Genomic DNA, 21,829 nt, shown 5'->3' on the forward strand with positions numbered 1-21,829 from the left:
GTTGTTCCTTCAGGGCTAAGTCCTGCTAAACTTGTTTCCCCTACAGCCTGGGAGGGGCCGGCTACAGGCTTCTCTCCTCAGGTGTCCGCTCTGCCCTCCCCCATCCCCATCTTGTTGCTTTTTCCTGCTCCAAATCCCCGACTTTGGCTTAGGTTAACGTCCAACAGTACCGCTGGAACCAGGGAGGAGGGAGGAGGGGAATATCTGCGACCACCTTCAAGACCAGCTGCATACCTCACTTAAAAAAACAAAAAACAGGGCAATGGCTGCCTAGGAACTTCCTAAAGCTTTGAAATGAAGCTTCGGACGTTTTCTCCGGTCATAGCTTGCCTTCCTTCCCAAGCTCCACCTTCTTGACTTCCAGTAGAGGCCCAGTCCAGAAGGTCTCAAAAAAAGACTCATTTAAAAACTGGTTTGCACTCAATACCCAGTTATTGCAAGTGTTCCAACGCTGCCATCCTTAAGCCCTCTGCTCTTTCACCAGTTGTGCTTCAGCCCTGCCTGGTCTAGCATCCTGTTCTTAGCCTTGTTACTAATGATTAGAGGTGAGAGTGCGGGATGAAGCCTCTAAAAACTAGAGGGATGCCTTGGTCTTGACTGTACTGCCCGAGGAGTACTAGTACTAGTGGGCTGCTCAATGGGCCTTTCTGCTAGAGGGAATCCTAAGTGGTCCTTGTTGACTACTCAACCCTAGGAGCCCCCCTACTATGCCCCTAGACATCCTGCCTCAGCTCTGGGGTTGACAGGAAGTGAAACTCAATTGTCTGCCTAGCAGACCTGCCTGAGACCCAGCCCTGGGCCCCGGATGTGGCCCCCCACCCTGAGGAGGAAGAGAGGAAAGAAGAGGCTGGGGAGAACAAGGCTGTTGTTTTTTCCTTTCCCTTTGTTCACTGCGGTTTCTTTCTTTCTGACTTTTATGATGTGGTTGATTAAAGAAATGAGCACCTGGAACTGCAGGCATTAGGCGCCTCCTCCTTAGATGTTTCTTGGCCTTTCTTTCCCCCACCCCCACCAATAACTGACTTGGGGTGTGATGGAGCACAGTTCCTAAAAAAGACACAAAGAAGCCTAGAGCATGATGGATTCCTTCTTATTCCTTATTAGAGAGATCACCTCATGCCCCACTTTGAAGTCTCAAAAAATGACTTAAGGGGCCGGCATGGTGGTGGAGTGGTTAAGTTTGCGCACTCAGCTTGGATGGTTGGGAGTTGGTGGGTTTGGATCCCCTGCACGCTGACCTATGCACCGCTCATCAAGCCATGCTGTGGCAGCCTCCCACATGCAAAATAGAGGAAGATTGGCACAGATGTTAGCTCAGGGACAATCTTTCTCACACACACACACAAAGACTTAAAAGGAGCATCTTTAACTTCGTGTAGGGACATATCTGAGGATGATGAAGTGAGAAAGGTCATAGAAAGGGTGGTATCACTATATCATTTGCAAAGAAAGCTGAGTGTCTTAAGGATTAGTATCATTGCAGGATTTCTAGATGAGGGATTCAGGGGCAGAAAACTGATTGGAAGAGGGGCTAAGGGGCTTGTTCTTACTTATATTGTATGTTTGTTTAGGATGGCTTAGAGTGGGGAGGCTTTACACACACACACACACCAAGCCACTCTTTGGTGCAGCCCTAAGCCGGGCTGTGTCTTTGGCAGTCCTGCAGAACTAAGTGCAGGACCTGGAGCATAACAGGCCTTCAAAAGTGCTTATGATTCCTTATGACTAAGGAGGTCATATAGGAAGGGGAGATGAAGGATGGGGAGTGGCAAGGCCCTTGTCTTTTTAAGATTGGAGAGGAGAAAGGAGCAGAGAGACAGACCCTTTCCAACCCCTGCCTCAGGTCTCCATTTCAGATGCAACAACAGTACTCCCAAACCCTATTACTCAGCCACTCTATTTCTGACAAAAATGGAGGAGTCTCTTTGCACAAGCCTGTCTTGAAACAATCAAGAACTGCTTAGACCCCTCTGTTTCCACTAGGGGGCCTCATGTATTCATGGCTTCTCCCCAACCCCCACCAAATGTATATATTATGTGTGTATATGTATGTGTGTACATACACACACAGCAAAAACAACACATACATACAAGCTGCCAGTCAGGGCTCTCCCCGCCCGCCCTCCTCCACCACCAGGTGTAAGAGGGAAGATTCCAGGAACTCAAGCCTTTGTTGCTGTGCCCTATTTCAATGAAGGGTAGGAGGGGGTGAGACCGGGGCTTGGGGCGGGGCCAGGGAGCAGGATGCCTAGGTACCCAGTTCCTACCAGTAAGTCCCTAGGCCTCTGTCTCTCTCCCTTGCTCTACCAGCCTCACCACCATCCACGCTGCCCCAAGAGCCTTAACAACTCCAGAACAGATTCCAAACAGGAGAAGCTGAAAGGATTTCCTTTCACCTCTACTTTTGACCAGGGCCTTCTACGCCACCTGCCAAGGCCAGCAGGTAAAGTGGGAGGGTTAGGGGGTGGAGAAAGGGTGGACACAGACCAGAGTGCTCTTTGTACCTAAACCTCCACCCTAGAATTCTGGGAAGGACCTGAGTCTTGAGAGAAGGAGGTGTCTTTAGACTGGGGAAACAATCCTGAGACATGTGGCGTTTGGGTTTTCGGATGTGAAGAACCTGGAGGTGAAGGTGGCCAGATTCTCTCAAGTGGCCTCAAGCAGCGTGGGGTCCACGGCGGGAGGGAGGTATTTGGGTCTCAGGATGTGGAATCTGGAACTCTGGCCTTGTTGCTGTGGGATTTCCCGAGTATGAATTCAGTCCATGCTGGTTGGAAAGGGGTTGGGAAGGGCAGTCCCCAGATGGCAGCAATTAGGGGAGGGTGAGAAGTTGTCTGGGTGGGCATCCGCCAAGCTGTCCCGTCAGGAACCCCGCCCCCTATGTTGGTCCCCGAGGGTTGAGATGAGGGGAGAGGCGCTGAGTGATTAAAAAGAGGGGAAGACAGATAGAGCTGTCCCTAGGGAGGGAAAAAGATGAGAAGCCAGGATGTGGAGAAAGTGGCACAGACCAGAGCCCTGAAGATACTCGGGGGCAGGGGGAGTGAGGTTGGCTGAACTGGAAACGGGGCCTCTCCAGACTGGAGTTCCTGGAGTTGGGGGCGCAGGGCGCGGACGCGCGGGCGGGCGGGCGGGCCGGGTCGGGGGCGGGCAGCTGTGTCGTCAGGAGCGGGGCGGCTCCGGCGGCCTCGTCTGCCTGGCCCGTCCCCCCAGCCCAGCTCGCGCTCCAGCTCCCGCGCCGGCACCGCAGCTCCGACCGCGCGCCCTCCGCAGGCAAGGTAGAGACCCCGGGAGCCCCCCGCGCCTCTCGCCCTCCCACCCGGTGCAGGTGGGGCGGGGACGCGGGAGGGGACGCCCCACGGGCTGGGGTAGGGCTGCGGGGCGGAGAAGGAGGAAGCATGACAGCTGGAGCGGGTAGCCTGAAGGGTTTGCGCCAGGACGCGGCGGGCAGCGGAGGGCCGGGCCGGCGCCCCGCAGGCAGCGTGTCCCTGGACCTTCCCCTCCATCCCTCTGCTCACTCGGAGGGATGGTGCGGCTCGGCTGCTAGGGACCTGAGTAGGAGGAAAGTCGGTTGTGGAACCTCTACAGTGCTGCACGGGTGGAGAAGGGTTGTGGTTGGGCCTCTTGGTCACCAACTTCCCACCCCTATTCTTTCCACACCTGTCACCGGAAAGTTTCTGAAACTACCTGGGTCTAAATCCCACTTTTCCCCTTTAAATGGGGGAAAGGAGCTTTACTGAGGAGGAAATGCAAATATTATTGGGCATCTCCCTAGCCTCCAAATGTGTGAGCCCACGTCCCCCAACCATGCCAAGACTGTAACTTCCTCCTGTACTACACAATGACCCCCCTCCCACACACACACACACACAAACACCACTCCCTTAATCAGGCAACACTATCATCTGTGATGTTTGTGGAGGCTGAAGGAAATTTGAGGCTTTAAGCCAAAGGATTCCCTCTCAGGGACCACTGACTTACTAGTAACAGGGATGGGCAGGAAGAATAGAACTTCCCTCACTCCTGGAAAAGAGGAGGAGGATGCAGGCCCTGGTGTGGTTAAGGGATTCACAAGTCCAGGTAAGCAGGCCTGGGTCCTCAAAGGGGAGTGCCTGTCTTTTGGGGTTCCTGGCTGGGTCAGCCTGAATGTTCGGGGGCATAGCTGATTCTTGAGTAATTGTAAATTTACAAGACTTGGAATGTGAGCAATGAATGTTGACGTGCAAAAGGAAATCTTAAATGTTAGCACTGGCTTTGGAAATCATATTTATCTCTCAGTTAGCAGCAATTTTAGTGTTTAATGTTGAAAATAAGATCTAGAAGGGCCGGCCCGGTGGCCTAGTGGTTAAGTTCGCGCGCCCTGCTTCGGTGGACCGGGGTCTCGCTGGTTCGGATCCCGGGCACGGACATGGCACCGCTCATCAGGCCATGCTGAGGCAGCGTCCACATGCCACAACTATAAGGACCCACAGCTAGAATATGCGACTATGGACTGGGGGGATGTGGGGAGAAAAAGAAGGAAAAAAAAGATTGGCAACAGTTGTTAGCTCAGGTGCCAATCTTAAAAAAAAAAAAAGATCTAGAAAACCAGAGGCACTGGTTAAGTGTTAGTGGAACAGACTAAGGACAAGATATCTAGAGTCTGGGTATGACCCTGAGAGACTCACTTGCTCTCTGAGCCTCAGTTTTCCTCTGTAAAATATGAGAGTTGGTGTCTCCCAGCTCTGAGGATGTTCTGGGAGTCTCTACCTCCAAGTCAACTTCTTCCTTTCTTACCCCAAGGTGGTAGGGGCAATCAGGGAAACCAGAGGAGGGAAGGGATGGGTGAGTCACAAATAGCTGGCAAGAGGGCTCCAGACCCCACCCTCCCAGCCCTGGCATTTGCAAGGACTAGCCCAGGTTATAGCCTCAGGGTTGGGATGGAGCTGGAGGACAAAATTGGACTTGTTCCAGGTCTTTAAGGCCCCAGGATCTGGCAGTTTGCTGCCTCTCAGCAGCAGGGGCAGCCAAACTTTTGGTGAGAAAAGTCGAGAGGAACCTGAAAAGATCCCAGGAGCCCTTATATCCAAAGTACCATGCCAGGGGTGTCCTTGGACCCCAACAGACTAGTTTATAACCACCGCCTTACCCTCCCAGAGGCAAAGTACAGGATCCTGATACTTCACGTCTGTACCTGAGATATGACACAGGAAGGAAAGGTGTACAACTGGGCTTCGTTGCTACTGGAAGTCCCTAGAATTTATGCCTTCCTGGGTCAAAGACATCATTTTTCCTAATCTCCAGATGTGTTTCTCTAGGTACCACCCTTGTGCTATAAATCATAATAATAATAATAGCTAACATTTATTGAGTTCTTCCTCTGTGCCATGCAATATGCTCAGTATATTGCATGTATTATTTTATTTAGTCCCTACATTGTGACTGATTTCTCTAGGTACCCATTTTACCAATGAGGAAACAGGTTGAGGGAGATGAAATAACTCCCCAAGAGCTAAGATTCTAGTCCTTGCCTAGATAATGCAAAAGTCCATTCTCCTAACCTCTACATATAAGCTCTGGGGGGGCGGGGCTGGCCTGGTGGCACAGTGGTTAAGTTCAGAGTTCTGCTCCGGTGGCCCAGGGTTCACCGGTTCAGATCCCGGGTGCGGACATGGCACCGCTTGGCAAGCCATGCTGTGGCGGGCGTCCCACATAGAAAGTAGAGGAAGATGGGCATGGATGTTAGCTCAGGGCCAGTCTTCCTCAGCAAAAAGAGGAGGATTGGCAGCAGATGTTAGCTCAGGGCTAATCTTCCTCAAAAAACAAAAACAAAAACAAAAAAAAACCCCGGGGGCTAGAAGGGTCTCTGTGAAAAGAGAGGTGAGAGAGAAGTATCATGTCCTCTCTCCTGTTTGTCATCCCTTGTTTACTCTCTCCCTGTCACTTTCTCTCTCAGATTCCATTTCCTAGAGCCTTGGAGTCATCTAAGAATCCCCAGGAGTAATGAGAAAGGCTAATTAAGCCATACAGGCCCCATTAACCATAAAACTATTTTGTATTCATTAGATCTGTTGGCAGTAGAAGTTGGATTATAGTCATTGAAAAGGGCTAGATGGGTACAGTCCTTTCTCTAGAATATCAGTGTCCCAGAACCCCCTTCTAAGTGTTTCCAGAGAGCCCCCAGAACAGGAATGGTATGCTACATAGAGGTGGGCAGCACAGGTGTCTCAAGGGCAGAGGCTACAGAGAAGGTTCTTGCACCATCAGAAAGGAAGTTCTTGTAGGCCTTAATTGCCTCCTTGAGCCTGACCCAACAAGCCCTGAATAAGTGTTGGCAGGGGGAGGCAGAAGGTGAGAGCCTTGCATGGAGTAGCATAATAAGTACTTTCTAGCATCATTCCTTCATTTAACAAATATTTATTTAGCACCTACTATACATGCTGCAAATTGTCTCATATTCCCCTGACTGTCAGGATGGACACTCTGGCATTTCATTTAACTGTGTTTGGATAAAATATGACTCCCTAACTTTACACAACTATTTGTACAACCAATATGGAGCAATTACAACACGCTGGGCACTGTTTCAGGTATTGGGGATACAGTGGGGAACAAGACCGACAACTTCCTGCCCTTGTGGAACTTACATTTTGGTAGAAGACAAACAGAACACAAAGCAGCAAATAAATTAACAAGATAATTTCCACTTGTGATACGTTTTGTGAAGGAAACGAAGGAGGGTGCTGTGCAAAGGAGCGGGGCTACTTAGGACCGAATGATGAGGGACGGTGTCTTGGAGGAGCTGACATTTCAGCTTAGGCAAGAAGTCAGCTCTGCCAAGAGCGGGGAGGGCTGCTCCAGGCTGACAGAACAGTAAGTCTCATGGCCCTGAACAGGGGAGAACTTGGCGTGCTCAAGGAACAGAAAGAAAGGCAGTGGACTAGGAGGCAGTGTGTGAAGGACCAAGTGGAAAAAGAGGAGGACAGAGAGACAAGCAGGGTCCCCACCACAGGGTTCTTGGGTTAGAGCGTGGGCTCCTCCACTTATCACCTGCCTTAGAAATCCCAACCCCTTTGAGCTCCAGTTTCTTCACCTGTAGAATGGCTATAGCAATAACTTCCTATCTCACTGGATCCGATTTTAATTGTTAATACAGTAATAACTACCATTTCTTGTAGGCCTTCTATATGTCAAGTTCTGTACTGGGTACTTTTTATTAATTATTTGACTTAATCCTCACAACTATGAAAGATAGGTATCATTCTCCCCATTTCACAGATTGTAATTTGCCCACATAACACGGTGATAGAGCTAAGAATGGAACCTGGACAAGACTAACTCTAGCTGTTTGACTCATATCAGTGCTGTACTCTAATGAGAGATAGTGTTACTGCTGTTATTGAATCCTCAAGGCAACTTGCCCTCTGTAACTTGGCCCCTGGGCCAGAGGTCAGCATGATCCACGTGATGGCTCCTCTCTGGTCCCTGAGTCCCAGAGCCAAAAGCTGGAGCTCCCTAAACACTACTAACCTAGCAGGCTAGAAGGAAGAGCCCCGCATCCGAGACTCCCGCAATCAGCTCAGTCCTCCTGGAACTGGGAAGCCAGGCCGATGCTCGGAGCCTTCTTCCCCTATCTCGCACGCCTGGGTCCCCGCCCTTCCCCAGTAGAGCTCCGCGGGACGCAGGCAAGGCGGGGCCGGGGCTGGGGACCGGGCCAGAGCTGGTTCTGTGTCGCGCGTCAGAAGCGCTAGAGGTCGTTGCGGGACGTGGGTGGTTCGGGGAGTGGATGGCTGAGCGGAGCTGGGGACCGAGGCTGGAGGCGGAGCAAGATGGGGTTGTGGCTCGGAAGGCGTGCCACCGACGCAGTGAGAACCACGGGGCGGGTCGGGACTGCGGGAGCCGAGATGAGAGAGACTGCAAGTCCCGGAGAAACTGCAGAGATTGGGGGTGGCGGGAGAAGAGGTAGAAACCGCCAAGGGGGACACGCTCACAGAGACACATATAGACTGGAAACGGGGGGTTGGGGGCGAAGAGGTGAGGTCGGTCAGAGACGAATCGAGACAGATTAGGGGAGAAATCAGAGAGCTGGAGAAGGATCCAGAAATGGAGGAGAAAAAGTCAGAGATGAGTCAGAGAAACAGAGACACAGGGCCGACTCTGTCAGGGAGAGAGAGACACACAGAGGAGGAGAACACAGGGAAATGAAGGGACTGCAGGAGGGACTCAGAGGAGGAAAGAACAGAAATCATAGTGGAAGTGGTGGATGGAGGTGGCAGACAGAAGTAAAGAGACCAGACAGCTGGCTCTTCCTGCCACATGCTCTTGTCATCCTCCTCCAGATCTTACCTTGGAAGTGGAGGTCCAGGCGCCAGAAGTACTACTACCAAGCTGCCTTTGTGGCCATCCTTAAGGAAAAGAGAAAGATGGCCAAGGAGAGGGGCCTAATAAGCCCCAATGATTTTGCCCAGCTGCAAAAATACATGGAATGTGAGTCTTCCTCTCAATCCTTCAGTTCTGGCGACCTTACCCAGAGAATCCCTCCACTTCCTCATTCCCCCCAACTCCTCCAATTTTCCCAGTGGCCTTCAGCCAGGCAGCTGCTGAGATTTGTCTATGACTGGGAAAGGGAAGAGAGGGAGTTTGGGAGGTGCCTGTGGTCTCAAGTCACTAGCCACCTTCTCTCAACCTTGACTGCCTGTTCCAAGTCTCAGAGGAGAGATGCTAGAAGGGGTACCACTTTGGAGGATCTGAAATGTTTTCTCTCTGTATTTCTGTGTTTCTTCTTGGAATTTCTTCTTTATTCATCTCACTTGACTCTTTTTTCCTCTTGGATGTCTGGGTGGGACTCTGGTAGAAGACAGGGAAAGCCAAACCAGACTAATGCTCTTTCACTCTCTTCACATGCTAGACTCTACCAAAAAGGTCAGTGATGTCCTAAAGCTCTTTGAGGATGGTGAAATGGCTGAATATGTCCAAGGAGATGTGAGTGGCAGCTGGGAAATCTTCTCCTTGACTAACTCTTCCTATCTTTGTTTTTGCTACTCCATTGGGATCCCAACTTCCAGGGATTATTCTGGGCCCTTGCTATCTTCCCTCTAGATACCCCTGCACCCATTGTTACCACAGCTGTTGCTTTAGGGCAAAGCAAGAGATCACATTAACTCCTCAGCCCAAGAAACCATACTCCTGCCTTGGATGCTTCTCAGCTCTCTACTTATTGTCTCTGTCCCCACCCAATTCTTCAGTCCCCGGCTCTCATCCTGCAGGCTCCCCAGGGTAATGCTTGTTCTCATCATAGGCCATTGGGTATGAGGGATTCCAGCAATTCCTGAAAATCTATCTGGAAGCAGATAATGTTCCCAGTCACCTAAGCCTGGCACTGTTTCAATCCTTCCAGACTGATCACTGCTTAGAAGAGACTGTGAAAAAAGGTATGGTCAAGTAGGTGGGACTGAGCTGGGCCTCCAGAAGAAAAGTCAAATTAATGCGGGTTTGGGGGGTGAAAGTTGAATTGAGTCACATGTTGGGAGCAGGGCTGGGGGAGAGAGGTGGAGGGTGGCCAGGTTGGTGTGGGGGCTGGAGGGAGGAAAGTTAAAGGGAAGAGCTGGAACCAAGGAAAAGAGAAGAGCCAGAGTGGAGGGAGCCCCACCCTCAGATCTGCTGCTCTTTTTGTAACCAGATCTGGTATGTCTCAGTGATGTCTCCTGCTACTTTTCCCTTTTGGAGGGTGGCCGTCCAGAAGATAAGCTAGAATGTGAGTTGCCATTCTGGATTGGGAGAGGGGAGGAAAGGTGATGGGAGAGAGGGTGTTCCCCAGCCCTCCTTCCCTCATTTTTTCAGGATTCCTAAAGGCTGACAGGGCCAGACAAAGGTGGGGCCAGAGAATGGGCCCATTTCCTCTGTTACCCAGACTCCTATGCCTAATGCATTTTCTGTGGGTGGCCTGGGGTGTTGTTGGGATGCAGGGGGTGTGAACTCTCTCCCCTGTCAGGCTCACTAGGGGTGGAATCCAAGCCTGTATCCCTTCTCTTTTTGTCTCCTTTCTCAGTCCCAGCCCCAAGCTCTGGGCTCTTCAACCAAAAGGTCTCTCCCTCTCTCTTTGTTTCCCCTGTATTCTGTTATGAATTCTTTGGGTATCCCTCAAAAACTGACCCTGGACCCCCCTAAAACACCCCACAGTCACCTTCAAGCTGTACGACACGGACAGAAATGGGATCCTGGACAGCTCAGTGAGTTGGGGAACCTGTATGCTGGGCAAGGGAGTCTGTGTCTATTTGTCTGTGCCCTCCTGTCCCAACTCTCCAGGATCTTAAGAAGCAGAGGAAGCTAGAGGGAGAAACTGAGTCCTCTAGGACTAAATTTGGGAATAGGTTCCAAGTTCTTGATCCCTAAAAGAGGAGGCTGGAGACATGAATTGGGGGCTGCCTTGCAAACATCCGAACACACATAGACAATTGTTTACTTGGCAGAGACACCTGAGAATGAGAGGTGGGTCTGGGGGTGGAACCCAAGAACTCTGATTTCTAGAGAAGAGTTTGGATGGTGGTAGTGAGGTGGGATATGGCTGTGGCTCTTACTCGCTTGGCCCCCAGGAAGTGGACAAAATCATCATACAGATGATGCGAGTGGCCGAATATCTGGATTGGGACGTGTCTGAGCTGAGGCCGGTAAGGCAGTTCTTCCTCCATTTCTCTTCTTGTCCCTTCGCCCTGGTGAATCATGTGTCTCCCTTATGCCGTATCTGACAGGCGGCCTGGTTCCCTTGGCTAGGATGGCTGGGCTGGGTATCCTAGGGGCCTTGGAGAGGTGTCAGATCTGAGGAGCCACTCACACCAAAAGTACCCCCCCCCCCATTCTCTGCTCAGATTCTTCAGGAGATGATGAAAGAGATTGACTATGATGGCAGCGGCTCTGTCTCCCTAGCTGAGTGGCTCCGGGCTGGGGCCACCACTGTGCCACTGCTGGTACTGCTGGGTTTGGAGATGGTGAGTAGGAGAGACTTGTGAGGACGGGTAAGACAGCAGCCATGGGTTGTGCTTGTCAGAGGTTGGCCCTCTAAGGGCTTAGACACTCCCTAGAATCTGCTGTGCCCTCCCAGACTCTGAAGGACAATGGGCAGCACATGTGGAGACCCAAGAGGTTCCCCCGACCAGTCTACTGCAACCTGTGCGAGTCAAGCATTGGTCTTGGCAAACAGGGCCTGAGCTGTAACCGTGAGTGATGGGGCCTGGGAGTGTGGGAGCAGAGGGGCAGCCCAGCTGTCTGCAGGAGCACGGTGCTCTGAACTTAGAGGGACCTGGGTTTGAATCCTGGGCTCTGCCACTGACTAGTTATATGACCTTGGGAAAGCCACATGACTTCTTTATGCCTTAGTTTCCTCAACTGAAAGTGAGGTAATTGTGAGTGTTAAATAAGTCGATGCAAGACAAGTGCTTCACACGGTGCATGTACATACTATTACATCTGCAATAAAAATTAGCTATTCTTTTATTATTATTGTTATATCTGGGCCTCCTTTGCATCATCCAGCTCAGTTCCTGGCACATGGATGGAGTAGGGGGTGGACGTGTGGTAGCAATTGCTCTTTTAGGGGGAAGAGAGCAAGAGGCACAGGTCTTGGAGGTGAGCCCCAACCCCAAACTGCAATTCTCTACCCACCCTCACAGCAAGGGTTTAGATGTCTTGTTTCAGTGAGTGATTCCACCTCACCCCCAGTTAAGGAGGAAATGGGAGGAGGGGCTGCAGCTAAGGCTCTGACTTTCTCCCCTCTCGCCCAGTCTGTAAGTACATCGTTCACGACCATTGTGCCATGAAAGCCCTGCCTTGTGAAGTCAGCACCTATGCCAAGTCTCGGAAGGACATTGGTGTGAGTGACTCCATGCCCACACCATCACCACCTGCATCCTGACCCTGATTCTTAGCCCGTTGCTCCCCTCAGCCCTTCCCCCAGGCCCTGCTCAGACCCTCTCAGACAGAGGATTGCCTTTCTCCGCAAGGTCCAATCACATGTGTGGGTGCGAGGAGGCTGTGAGTCTGGGCGATGCGACCGCTGCCAGAAGAAGATCCGGATCTACCACAGCCTAGTTGGGCTGCATTGTGTGTGGTGCCACCTAGAGGTCAGTTTGTGAGCTCTCCCTCCAGCCTCCCAAAGCCGCCCTCTCTCCGCTTGCTCCCTCAGGCCCGTTTCCCCTTTAGCCACAGCTGCCCCTGCTCCTAAGGGCTCTCTTTCCAATACTAGACCCCCAAGTTGAAAGGTGACGGGGTTCCCTCCATGATCTCTCCATGCACCCCTGTCTTTCAGATCCATGATGACTGCCTGCAAGCCATGGGCCCTGAGTGTGACTGTGGGCTGCTCCGAGATCACATCCTGCCTCCATCTTCCATCTATCCCAGCGTCCTGGTGAGACCCTGGGGCAGCAGCTGGGAGGGGACAGGAGTGCTTCCCCCATTAAAAAACACACACAGTGTCACTTTGAGCAGCAAGTCTATTCTTTTAGGATTCAAGTCAGACTCTCATCTGTTTAGGGATTTACACACACAATCCAGTTTTCCTTCCCTGTGCTTCCCTCCCTTCCTAGGCCTCTGGACAGGAGCGTAAAAGTAGCAAAACAAGCCAGAAGACCATGGATGATTTAAATTTGAGCACCTTTGAGGCTCTGCGGGTACAGGGCTAAGAGGCTTGGGATTCATGGTGGGGGCTGGTTTTTCTTCGCTGGAGCCCTCATGGGAGGGAATGAAGTGAGAAGCCTGGGGAATGGTGCCTGCTTTCAGAAGCCCCACCCTGGTAGGGGAGGTGAAAGTATCTTGGGGGAATGCCAGCCTTCTGCCCCTGTCTCCAGGGCCCATCTTAACTCTAACAAAATCCTGTTTCCCTATCCTTGTTTTCTTCCCCAAATGCAGGTTGACCCTGTTTCTAACACCCACCCCCTTCTCGTCTTTGTCAACCCTAAGAGTGGCGGGAAGCAGGGGGAGAGGTGAGAAGAGATACACTGGGTCTTCTAAGATGGAGAGGGATGACCAACAGAGATTGGGAATCTGTGTGTATGGAGGGGACATACCTTGAGAAGGACATCAAAAGGGTGGGGTGCAGAACATCTATCCCCTGCCATGACCTTTCCTTTTTCCCTCACACAGGGTGCTTTGGAAATTCCAATATCTGCTAAACCCTCGACAGGTGTTCAACCTCCTAAAGGATGGTCCTGAAGCAGGGTGAGTATAGGTTAGGGGCTGTATCACAGCGTTTGTGTGTGTCTGTCTGTCTGTGTACATTGGGAGAGAAGAGGAAACAGTGTATGTTGGCAGGGGAGGGCTAGGGGACCACAAGAAACCAGAATTCAGAATGCTGCTTTTCCTAGGGTCACTGGGCACCCCGCCACTGAGTTCGTTGGCTCATCTTTGTTCTGTTCTCAAAGGATGGAGATGCCAGTTCCTCCCTAATCACTGAGGAGTGGCTATAACTTTCCTCAAAGTACTTTCTCCCTGCCCTTAACAGAAACTCAGACCTTTTGACAAAGGGAAAAGGGGTCATAAGGAATGAGAGACAAGAAGTAATCTGTCTATCCAGGAGTTGGGTAGCCTTGGTTCTGTTATCTTTCCTCATCTTTTCTCTTACCTTTTTCTCAGGCTCAGATTCTTCAGAGAGGTTCCTAATTTCCGGGTTTTGGTGTGTGGCGGCGATGGCACAGTAGGCTGGATTCTAGAGATGATTGGTCAGTGCAGAAAGAGACTCTGGGCAGGGCACTGGGGCAGTGGCCTTCCAGAGCTAAATTCCTCCGTCCATCTCCTCACCTGCCTCCCCAGACAAAGCCAACTTGCCTGTTGTGCCTCCTGTTGCTGTGTTGCCCCTGGGCACTGGAAATGATCTGGCTCGCTGCCTAAGATGGGGAGGAGGTAAGTGGTTAGGAATTGTTTTCCTGGGGAATGGGAGCAGTTGGGTAGGAAAGGAAAGGCACAAAGAGAAGGCCTCAAGGCATAGAAAGAGGGTTGAGGAAGAAGAGAAGCACAGATGGTTGGGTACCAAAGTGGATTGTCCAAAAGGAAGAGAACTTTAGAAGAAGCAAGGACCACAGTCTGAACCTAGAAGGGTCAAGGGTGACAGTCTTCTTTCCTATCAACCTAAAAATATCCATCTATTTCTCCCAACCAACTCTTAGGGCTCAGAGAATCAAGGAATATGGGAGCGGGAGGAGGACAATGTGGGAATAAGGAAGGTTGTATAAGAGCTAAGCCAGATGCTGAATGATGGAGTTAGTAGGGAGCCTGGCCGTGATTCATTCAAAAAGTTAGTCAGTGGTCGTTCATCCATTCATCATAATTTCTTCCCAAATCTATTGCAACATTCTCCTAACTGCACTCTCATTTCTAGTCTCTTTCTCCCTTCAAAGAGAAAGAGTTGGAGGGATGGTATTGGTAGATAAAGAGGTCAGTGTAGGGCAGGTTGAGTTTGAGGTATCTTGGAATTGAAGCTGTTGGGTTCAGAATCCAGCTCTGAGATCTTGCAGGAGATTATGGAATCAGGGTCTGATAAGGAGATTGAAAGGTGTTCTAGGTGAAAGAAGTTGTGTTAGGCCAGAGGAGCCACCAAACAACGAGAAGGTGCATTAGGGAAAGTGTGCGCCATTCGTTGTGACTGGACATGGGGTGCAAGGTGAGGAATGGGAAGAGGGCGGACTGAGTGGAGCAGGGTCCAGATGATGGAGGGTCATGAATGCTGTGCTGAGAAGTCTTTAACTTTATCCTGCCAGAGATTGAAAGCTGACAGCCCATAGAAACGATTTCTGTTGTTCTGTATTATTTGTCTTGCAGTGCTTTAAATTTTTTTGAACTTGGTTGTTTCCAAGAAGTGGGTGATGTATTCTTCAATTCCGCAGTCTCCTCAGCTCCCTGCTATTCACTCATTCACTTTACCTTTCTAGCCAGTGAGGCATTTGAATGTGCAATCGTTGAACCATGGGTAACTCTTGAACTAATGAAAGATTTAACTAAAAGAAAAAATAGGTGTGTATGTATATATATATATATATATATGGTATTATACTTTTTCTCTATATATATAGTATAAATATGGTATTATACTCTCTATATAGAATGAAAATTACTCTCTGTATATATAAAATATTATTCCAGAAAGCAGAAGTATCTCTGAGTGCATATTATAACTTAAATCTTGTATGTAGATATATGACCGATTTTTTTGGCCAGTTTTTAAATCCTCAACATCTGACTTTGTTTTCATTTACAGTATTAGACACTTTGATGTCATGTGTTTTGAGTCTTCACTGTGTGTTCTGCAAATAAGACTCTCATAGCAGTTTCTTCTAATTCCACCTGAATCGTGAAAATAATGATATAAATACAGCGCTAATGAAAATTTGTGTTAATATTGAAAAAACCGTAAAGTTTGAAGAAGGGGAGATGAAAGGAACATGCTATGGGAGCTCTGTGGAGGATGGATTGGAGGTAGGAGACAGGATAGGAAATTACTTGTATTGCAAGAGTCTAGACAAGAGGTTGTGAGCACGAAAGCAAAGGCAGTAGCAGTCGAGTTGATGAGGTAGAAGCCACAACACTTGGTTACTGATAGGATGTGGAGGAGGAGGTAAAGACGAGTCTAGAACATTTTCTAGGTGTGGACTGAGCAGATGGGGGTGCCATTTATTGAGATAGGGAATACAGGAGGAGGACCAGTTTAAGAAAGAAAGATAGATTCAGTTTTGGACATACTGAGTTGGAGTGTCCGTGGAGCACCTAGATGAAGATGTGTCGTGGGTAGTTAGAAATAGATGTTAGGGATTTAGGAGAGAAGTCAGGCCTAAAGATACGTGTTTAAGCATCATCTGCTCCTAGGAGGTAATTGACATCCTGGGAGTAGATGAGTTACCCAGGGAAAGAGGTAAGAAGAGAAAGTGGCCAAGGACAGCAAGATCCTGGTAAACACTCTATTTAAGGATGGAGCAGAGGAAGATGAATTATTAAAGGAGTCTGTATTAGTGTCCTATTGCTGCTGTAACAAATCACCACAAACAGTGGCTTAAAACAACGCAAATTTATTATCTTACAGCTCTTGAGGTCAGAAGTCCAAAATAAGTCCCACAGTGCTAAAATCAAGGTGTTAGCACAGCTGTGTTTTTTTCTAGAGGCTTTCGGAGAGAATCCTTTGTTTTACCTTTTCTGGTTTCTAGAGGCTGCTAGCATTCTTGGCTCATGGCCCCCTCTCCAACTAGCAATGTTATCACTCCAACCTCTGCTTCCATTGTCACACCTTTTTCCATGACTCTTCTCTCTTGCTTTCCTGTTTTACTTATAAGGACCCCTGTGATTATATTGGGCCCACCCAGATAAGCCAAGATAATCTCCCCATCTTAAAATCTTTAATTTAATCACACCTGCAAAGTCTCTTTTGCCGGGTAAGGCAACATATTCACAGATTCTGGAGATCAGGACGTGGACATCTTTGAGGGCCATTATTCTGCCTGCCACAAAGACTTAAGAAGGAACAGTCCGAGAGGGTCCTCTGTAACTTACAGAGTGGTATTTTAGAGGCCAAGTGAAGAGTTTCATGAGTTAAAGTGAGAACTAAAGATATATTCTTGGTTTTGGCAGGAATCATTGGCAATCTTTGCCAAAAGAGTTTCAGCAGGGAGGTATGGTGAAAGGCAAATTACAGTGGGTTGAACCATCAATGGAATATGAGGAAGTGGAGACTTATTTTTTAAATTTTTTTCCTGATTACAAAAATAACTCATGCTTGTGGTAAAAAAAAAGATTCAAACATTTCAGATATACACGCCAAGAAAGTGAAAGTTCCCTATAATCTACTCCTTAAAGTTTGGGAGTTTATTCCTCCATGTTTTTCTTTCTGGACACATACTATTATGCATTTAAACATGGAGATCGTTTTATTGACGTTTTTCTTCTTTTTTTAACTAAACGGCTCATCTTGGTTATCATTATATTTCAATACAGTCAGGTTTGCCTCACTGTTTTTGTTACAGAATAGCATTCCATTGAGCGTCTCATAACTTATTTAACCACTCCCCAACTAAGAAACACGTGGGTAGTGATGGGTTTTTTATCACAGACCGTGCCGCAGTGCAAACCCTTGCACATCTATCTCTGCACAGAGATATGAGAGATTTCCTAGACGTGGAAGTGCTGGCTCAAAGAGTATGAGCATTTTACGTTTTACTAATTATTGTCTTTTTATTTTTTTATTATTTTTTAAAGATTTCATTTTTTCCTTTTTCTCACCAAAGCGCTCCCGGTACATAGTTGCATATTTTTAGTTCTGGATCCTTCTAGTTGTGACATGTGGGATGCCACCTCAGCATGGCCTGATGAGCAATGCCATTCCGTGCCCAGGATCCGAACCAGCGAAACCCTGGGCCGCAGAAGCGGAGTGGGTGAACTCACCCAATTGGCCATGGGGCCAGGTCCTAATTATTGTCTTTTTTAAAAAATTACACAAATGATACATCAGTACATTTTCACTGTAAAAGATTCTAAAAAGTAAAATGCGTGAGACGTCCCACACAGGTCTCCTCTTCCCTACCTCCACCAAATTCCACACACCTCCCCAGAGATAACGACGGTTTCCTATTTGCACTCATTTTCCTGTTTTTACGCATGCGTGCACACACAGACTTTTATATAAACACAAATGAGGTCATACTACAGATTGTCCTGGGACTCCTTTTTTCATTGACTGACATGTCTTGGAGATCTATCCATGTTAGTACACACAGATTTCATTCTATATTCAACTGCTGCACGTCATTCCATGACATAGATTTGCCATAATTTATATAACCTTCCCCTACTGATGGGCATTTAGACTATTTCCAGTTTTTTGCTGTTTTAGAGAGTACATCAGCAAACATCCTTGTCCATCCATCTCTGTGCACATGTGTCTGAGTTTCTGCAGGAGAAATTCCTAAAAGTGGAATTGCTGCATCAAAGGATATGTTTTGATAAAATTTGATAACATTTTGATAAAAATTGCCAAATTACCTCCCAAAAATGAAACACCAATTTATGCTCCAACTAACAGCAATTGAGAGTGCCAGTTTGTTCATAATCTCATTAACACTTGGTTTTCTCAATCTCTTTATACTTTGTCAATCTGAGAGGCAACAAAAAGTTAACTAATTATAATTTATAATTCTTCTAATTATTAGTAATACTGAGCATCTTTAATATGCGTACTGGTCATTTGTATTTCTTCTGTGATTGGCTTGTTTGTGTTATTTGCCCATTTTTCTATTGACTTTTTTTCTTTTCTTTTTTTTTTTTTTGAGGAAGATTAGCCCTGAGCTAACATCCACTGCCAATCCTCCTCTTTTTTTTCTGAGGAAGACTGGCCCTGAGCTAACATCTGTGCCCATCTTCCTCTACTTTATATGTGGGACGCCTGCCACAGCATGGCTTGACGAGCGGTGCGTAGGTCCGCACCTGGGATCCGAACCGGCGAACCCTGGGCCACCGAAGCGGAACGTGTGAATTTAACCGCAGTGCCACCAGGCCGGCCCCATGACTTTTTAAATATAGTGATTTGTAAGCACGTTTTGAATGTTGGAGAAGTTAGTCTGTTATATGTGCTGCAGATATTTTTTCCCAGTTTGTATTTTGTCTTTTTTTTCAGTTGTGTGTCTGTTTGTTTAACCATACAGAAGTTTTAAATTTTAATATAATTGTATTTATCAGTCTTCCTTTTTTGGCTCCTAGTTTTATATTATGCTTTAGAAAGGCCTTTTCCACTCAAAGATTCTAAAAACATTCACTCATGTTTTCTGCTGGTACAAATTCTGCTTTATTTCTTTTACATTTAAATTATTTGACCCACGTTGAATTTATTTTGGTATAAGCAGTTACTTCTACATCCAGCACCATTCGTTAAATAATCTATCTTTCCCCCATTTATTTGGGATGTCATCATATACTAAATTCCCAGATATACTTGACTCTATTTCTGGGTGCTCTATTCTTTACTGTTGAACTTTTATTCTATTCGCTGTGCAGTATCACACTATATAGACACCATTGCTTTACATTGTGTTCTATCTGGTGGAATGGGGAGAGGGAGCGTCAGAGAGAGATTACCCCCCACTCATCACTCATCTCTTCTAGCATTTTGCACTTTCCTGGCTGTTTAATCTTTCAGGTGAACTTTGGTGTTATTGTTAGAGGCCCACACACATTGGGAACATTCACCCTCCACGACAGTGTGGAGAAAAGAGTCAGCAAGGGGCTGCCCTTAAGATTGGGCCATGGGAGTCATGACCAAGCGCCCTGCCCTTTCACTGGTTAGGCTGGGACCGTCTGCAGAACCAGGGAAGAGGATCCCTGGGAATTTGTGGAGCTGGGAGCTGAGAGGAGGTCCCTCAGGGATCCAGGACTCAGTGCTAACCTGTCTTCTCCCCCATCTTTAGGGTATGAAGGACAGAATTTGGGGAAGATACTCAAGGATTTAGAGATGAGTAAGGTGGTACATATGGATCGATGGTCCGTGGAAGTGATACCCCAACAAACTGAAGAAAAGAGTGACCCAGTTCCCTTTCAAATCATCAATAACTACTTCTCCATCGGTGTGGTGAGTGGAGTGGGGCCTGGGGGGAAGGGAGGAAGTGGGGGTTAAGCAGGCAGAGCCTGGAGGAGGGCAGAAAGGGAAAGTAGAGGTTAAAGGAGCTGTGACACAGGGAAATTGGGGGTGCGGTACAGTGGCGTTAGTTGCAAGAAAAGAACATGGGACATACTGCTGTCAAACTGGGGAGTTAAAGAGAGAGTTCTGTGCCGAGAGAGGAGGCAGACCTCTGAGCTTACGTACCCTGAACTCCGCAGGATGCCTCTATTGCTCACCGATTCCACATCATGCGAGAGAAATATCCTGAGAAGTTCAACAGCAGGTGAGGGGAAAGGGGGTGGGGTGGCCTACGCAGTGGCAGGGACTCAGTTGTGGCTGACGTTGACTCAGAGCACTTCGTTGGGCAGTGACACCTCTAGGGAGCCCCTCAACCAAAGCTAGCCTGTTCTCCATGGGACTGGAGTCAGGAGGTTGATGTCCTTCCCTGTCACTTAGCCTACCTCGGCCAGCACTGTGTAACTTGTCCCTCCCTACTGGGCCTTGTGTTGGGGCTGACACAGAATGAAGAACAAGCTCTGGTACTTCGAATTCGCCACTTCTGAATCCATCTTCTCAACATGCAAAAAGCTGGAGGAGTCTTTGACAGTTGAGGTGGGTGGGATGTGACCTAACCCTACATCCTTTTCAGCTTCTTATATCTTAGTTTCTCCTTCCACAGGCGCCCTCAGGAACTTCCCATATTCTTGAACCTATACTTTGACCTCCCAGCTCTCCAGTCCTGATTTCCCAAGTTCTCAAGATACACCAGTCCCTATTTCCCTCCATTCCTTACACCCCTCCAAATCCTGGCCTTCCCGGTCTGTCATCTGATGGAGGGAGGGGTCGCATCCATGATTATGCCAAGAGGTGAGGGTCTGTGCTCTCCTCCCCTCAGATCTGTGGGAAACCGCTGGATCTGAGCAACCTGTCGCTAGAAGGCATCGCAGTGCTGAACATCCCTAGCACGCACGGTGGCTCCAACCTCTGGGGTGACACCAAGAGGCCTCATGGGGATATCCAGGGCATCAACCAGGCCTTAGGTGCCACAGCTAAAGTCATCACGGACCCTGATATCCTGAAAACCTGTGTACCAGGTGAGAGGTGCAGCCTTGGGAGCTGAGTGGGCGGGACTGAGGGGAAGGCGTGGCTCTTTGGAGGCACCCTGCTTCTGCAAAACCCTGTCTCCCCACTTGCCACCCCCAGACCTAAGTGACAAGCGGCTGGAAGTAGTAGGGCTGGAGGGTGCTATTGAGATGGGCCAGATCTATACCAAGCTCAAGAATGCGGGACATCGGCTGGCCAAGTGCTCTGAGATCACCTTCCAGTAAGGAGAACTCTGGCCAGGGGCTCTGAGGGAAGGAGTGGGGTCAGGAGAGCAGAGAGTCATGGGAATGGTGGGGAGGGGCTGTACTAGGAGATCTTCCTCAGTAACAAAGGGTCTCAAAGTCAACCTAAGAAACAGAGTTTTGGTATTTGGTTGGTAAAGAAATCACCAGTCTGCCTTGGCCTCCCACAGCACCACAAAAACCCTCCCCATGCAAATTGATGGAGAACCCTGGATGCAGACGCCCTGTACAGTGAGTAGTGCCTATGCCTGCCAAAAACTGAACCCTCAGGCTCCATGAGTCCTAAATCTCCATAGCACATCTGCTTTACCTCCTTCTGATGCCTGAAGTTCCCCTGTTTCTCCAAAATCCTGATTTCTCTGCCCCTGACCATCCAACTATGGCCTCTTTGGGACCCCAGCAACCCACCCCGAACCCCACTGATTTTCCGCCAAGTCTCTGCTGCTCCAGCCCCAAGGCACCAGCTCCTGCCTCTGAACATGCCCCCTTCCTTTCTAGATCAAGATCACCCACAAGAACCAGATGCCCATGCTCGTGGGCCCACCCCCTCGCTCCTCCAATTTCTTTGGCTTCTTGTGCTGAGGGGTACACCTCAGCCTCCAAGCCAGCCTTGAAGCCACCTCCTCGTCCTTGGACTCTATTTCCTAGGCTCTGTACATTGCTGCCACATCCTCCTGCCAGCTCAGGGGAGTGTTCCTTCACCCTCACAGTATTTATTATCCTGCACCAACCTCCACTATTCCCCATGCACACACACACACACACACACACACACCCCACAAACACATACATTGAAAGTGCCTCATCTGAATAAAATGACTTTTTTTCCCCACTGGGATATCTAAGTAAGTGGTACACCTCCCTCATTTATACCTCTACTCCTTAAATG

The 21,829-nt window shown here is 48.7% G+C and overlaps 1 protein-coding gene across 28 annotated transcripts; it reads left to right on the plus strand.

The window, feature by feature from the left end:
• Nucleotides 1-2,057: 2,057 nt before the first annotated feature.
• DGKA (diacylglycerol kinase alpha) lies at nt 2,058-21,785 on the plus strand. Of its 28 annotated transcripts, none has more exons than XM_070271595.1 (25): nt 2,058-2,198; nt 2,282-2,443; nt 8,316-8,463; nt 8,885-8,958; nt 9,275-9,407; nt 9,656-9,730; nt 10,156-10,205; nt 10,569-10,643; nt 10,842-10,961; nt 11,075-11,189; nt 11,754-11,842; nt 11,973-12,092; nt 12,278-12,376; nt 12,555-12,638; nt 12,877-12,950; nt 13,111-13,185; nt 13,600-13,685; nt 13,777-13,866; nt 19,404-19,564; nt 19,813-19,877; nt 20,116-20,206; nt 20,490-20,688; nt 20,798-20,918; nt 21,111-21,171; nt 21,439-21,785. In XM_070271595.1, the coding sequence occupies exons 3-25, from the start codon at nt 8,400-8,402 to the stop codon at nt 21,520-21,522; spliced, it is 2,205 nt and encodes a 734-aa protein (XP_070127696.1). In that variant the 5' UTR covers nt 2,058-2,198; nt 2,282-2,443; nt 8,316-8,399; the 3' UTR covers nt 21,523-21,785. The 28 variants fall into 28 exon arrangements, 27 of the variants coding, with proteins under 27 accessions (XP_070127696.1, XP_023499525.1, XP_070127700.1 ...); XM_070271598.1 differs by lacking the exons at nt 2,058-2,198; nt 2,282-2,443 and adding exons at nt 3,187-3,275; nt 6,704-6,849; XM_070271607.1 differs by lacking the exons at nt 2,058-2,198; nt 2,282-2,443; nt 10,156-10,205 and adding exons at nt 3,206-3,275; nt 6,704-6,849; nt 10,282-10,464.
• The last annotated feature ends 44 nt before the right edge of the window (nt 21,786-21,829 follow it).

Source organism: Equus caballus, chromosome 6 (genome assembly GCF_041296265.1).
Source record: "Equus caballus isolate H_3958 breed thoroughbred chromosome 6, TB-T2T, whole genome shotgun sequence".
Classification (NCBI taxonomy): domain Eukaryota; kingdom Metazoa; phylum Chordata; class Mammalia; order Perissodactyla; family Equidae; genus Equus; species Equus caballus.

Excerpts from the sequence above, each read along its gene's own strand:
- DGKA (XM_014740914.3), top strand. The coding sequence starts at position 7,806 with ATGGGGTTGTGGCTCGGAAGGCGTGCCACCGACGCA. Across the intron at positions 13,867-19,403 it reads CTGCCTAAGATGGGGAGGAG|GGTATGAAGGACAGAATTTG; the intron begins GTAAGTGGTTAG and ends CCCCATCTTTAG. Across the intron at positions 20,919-21,110 it reads TGCTCTGAGATCACCTTCCA|CACCACAAAAACCCTCCCCA; the intron begins GTAAGGAGAACT and ends GGCCTCCCACAG.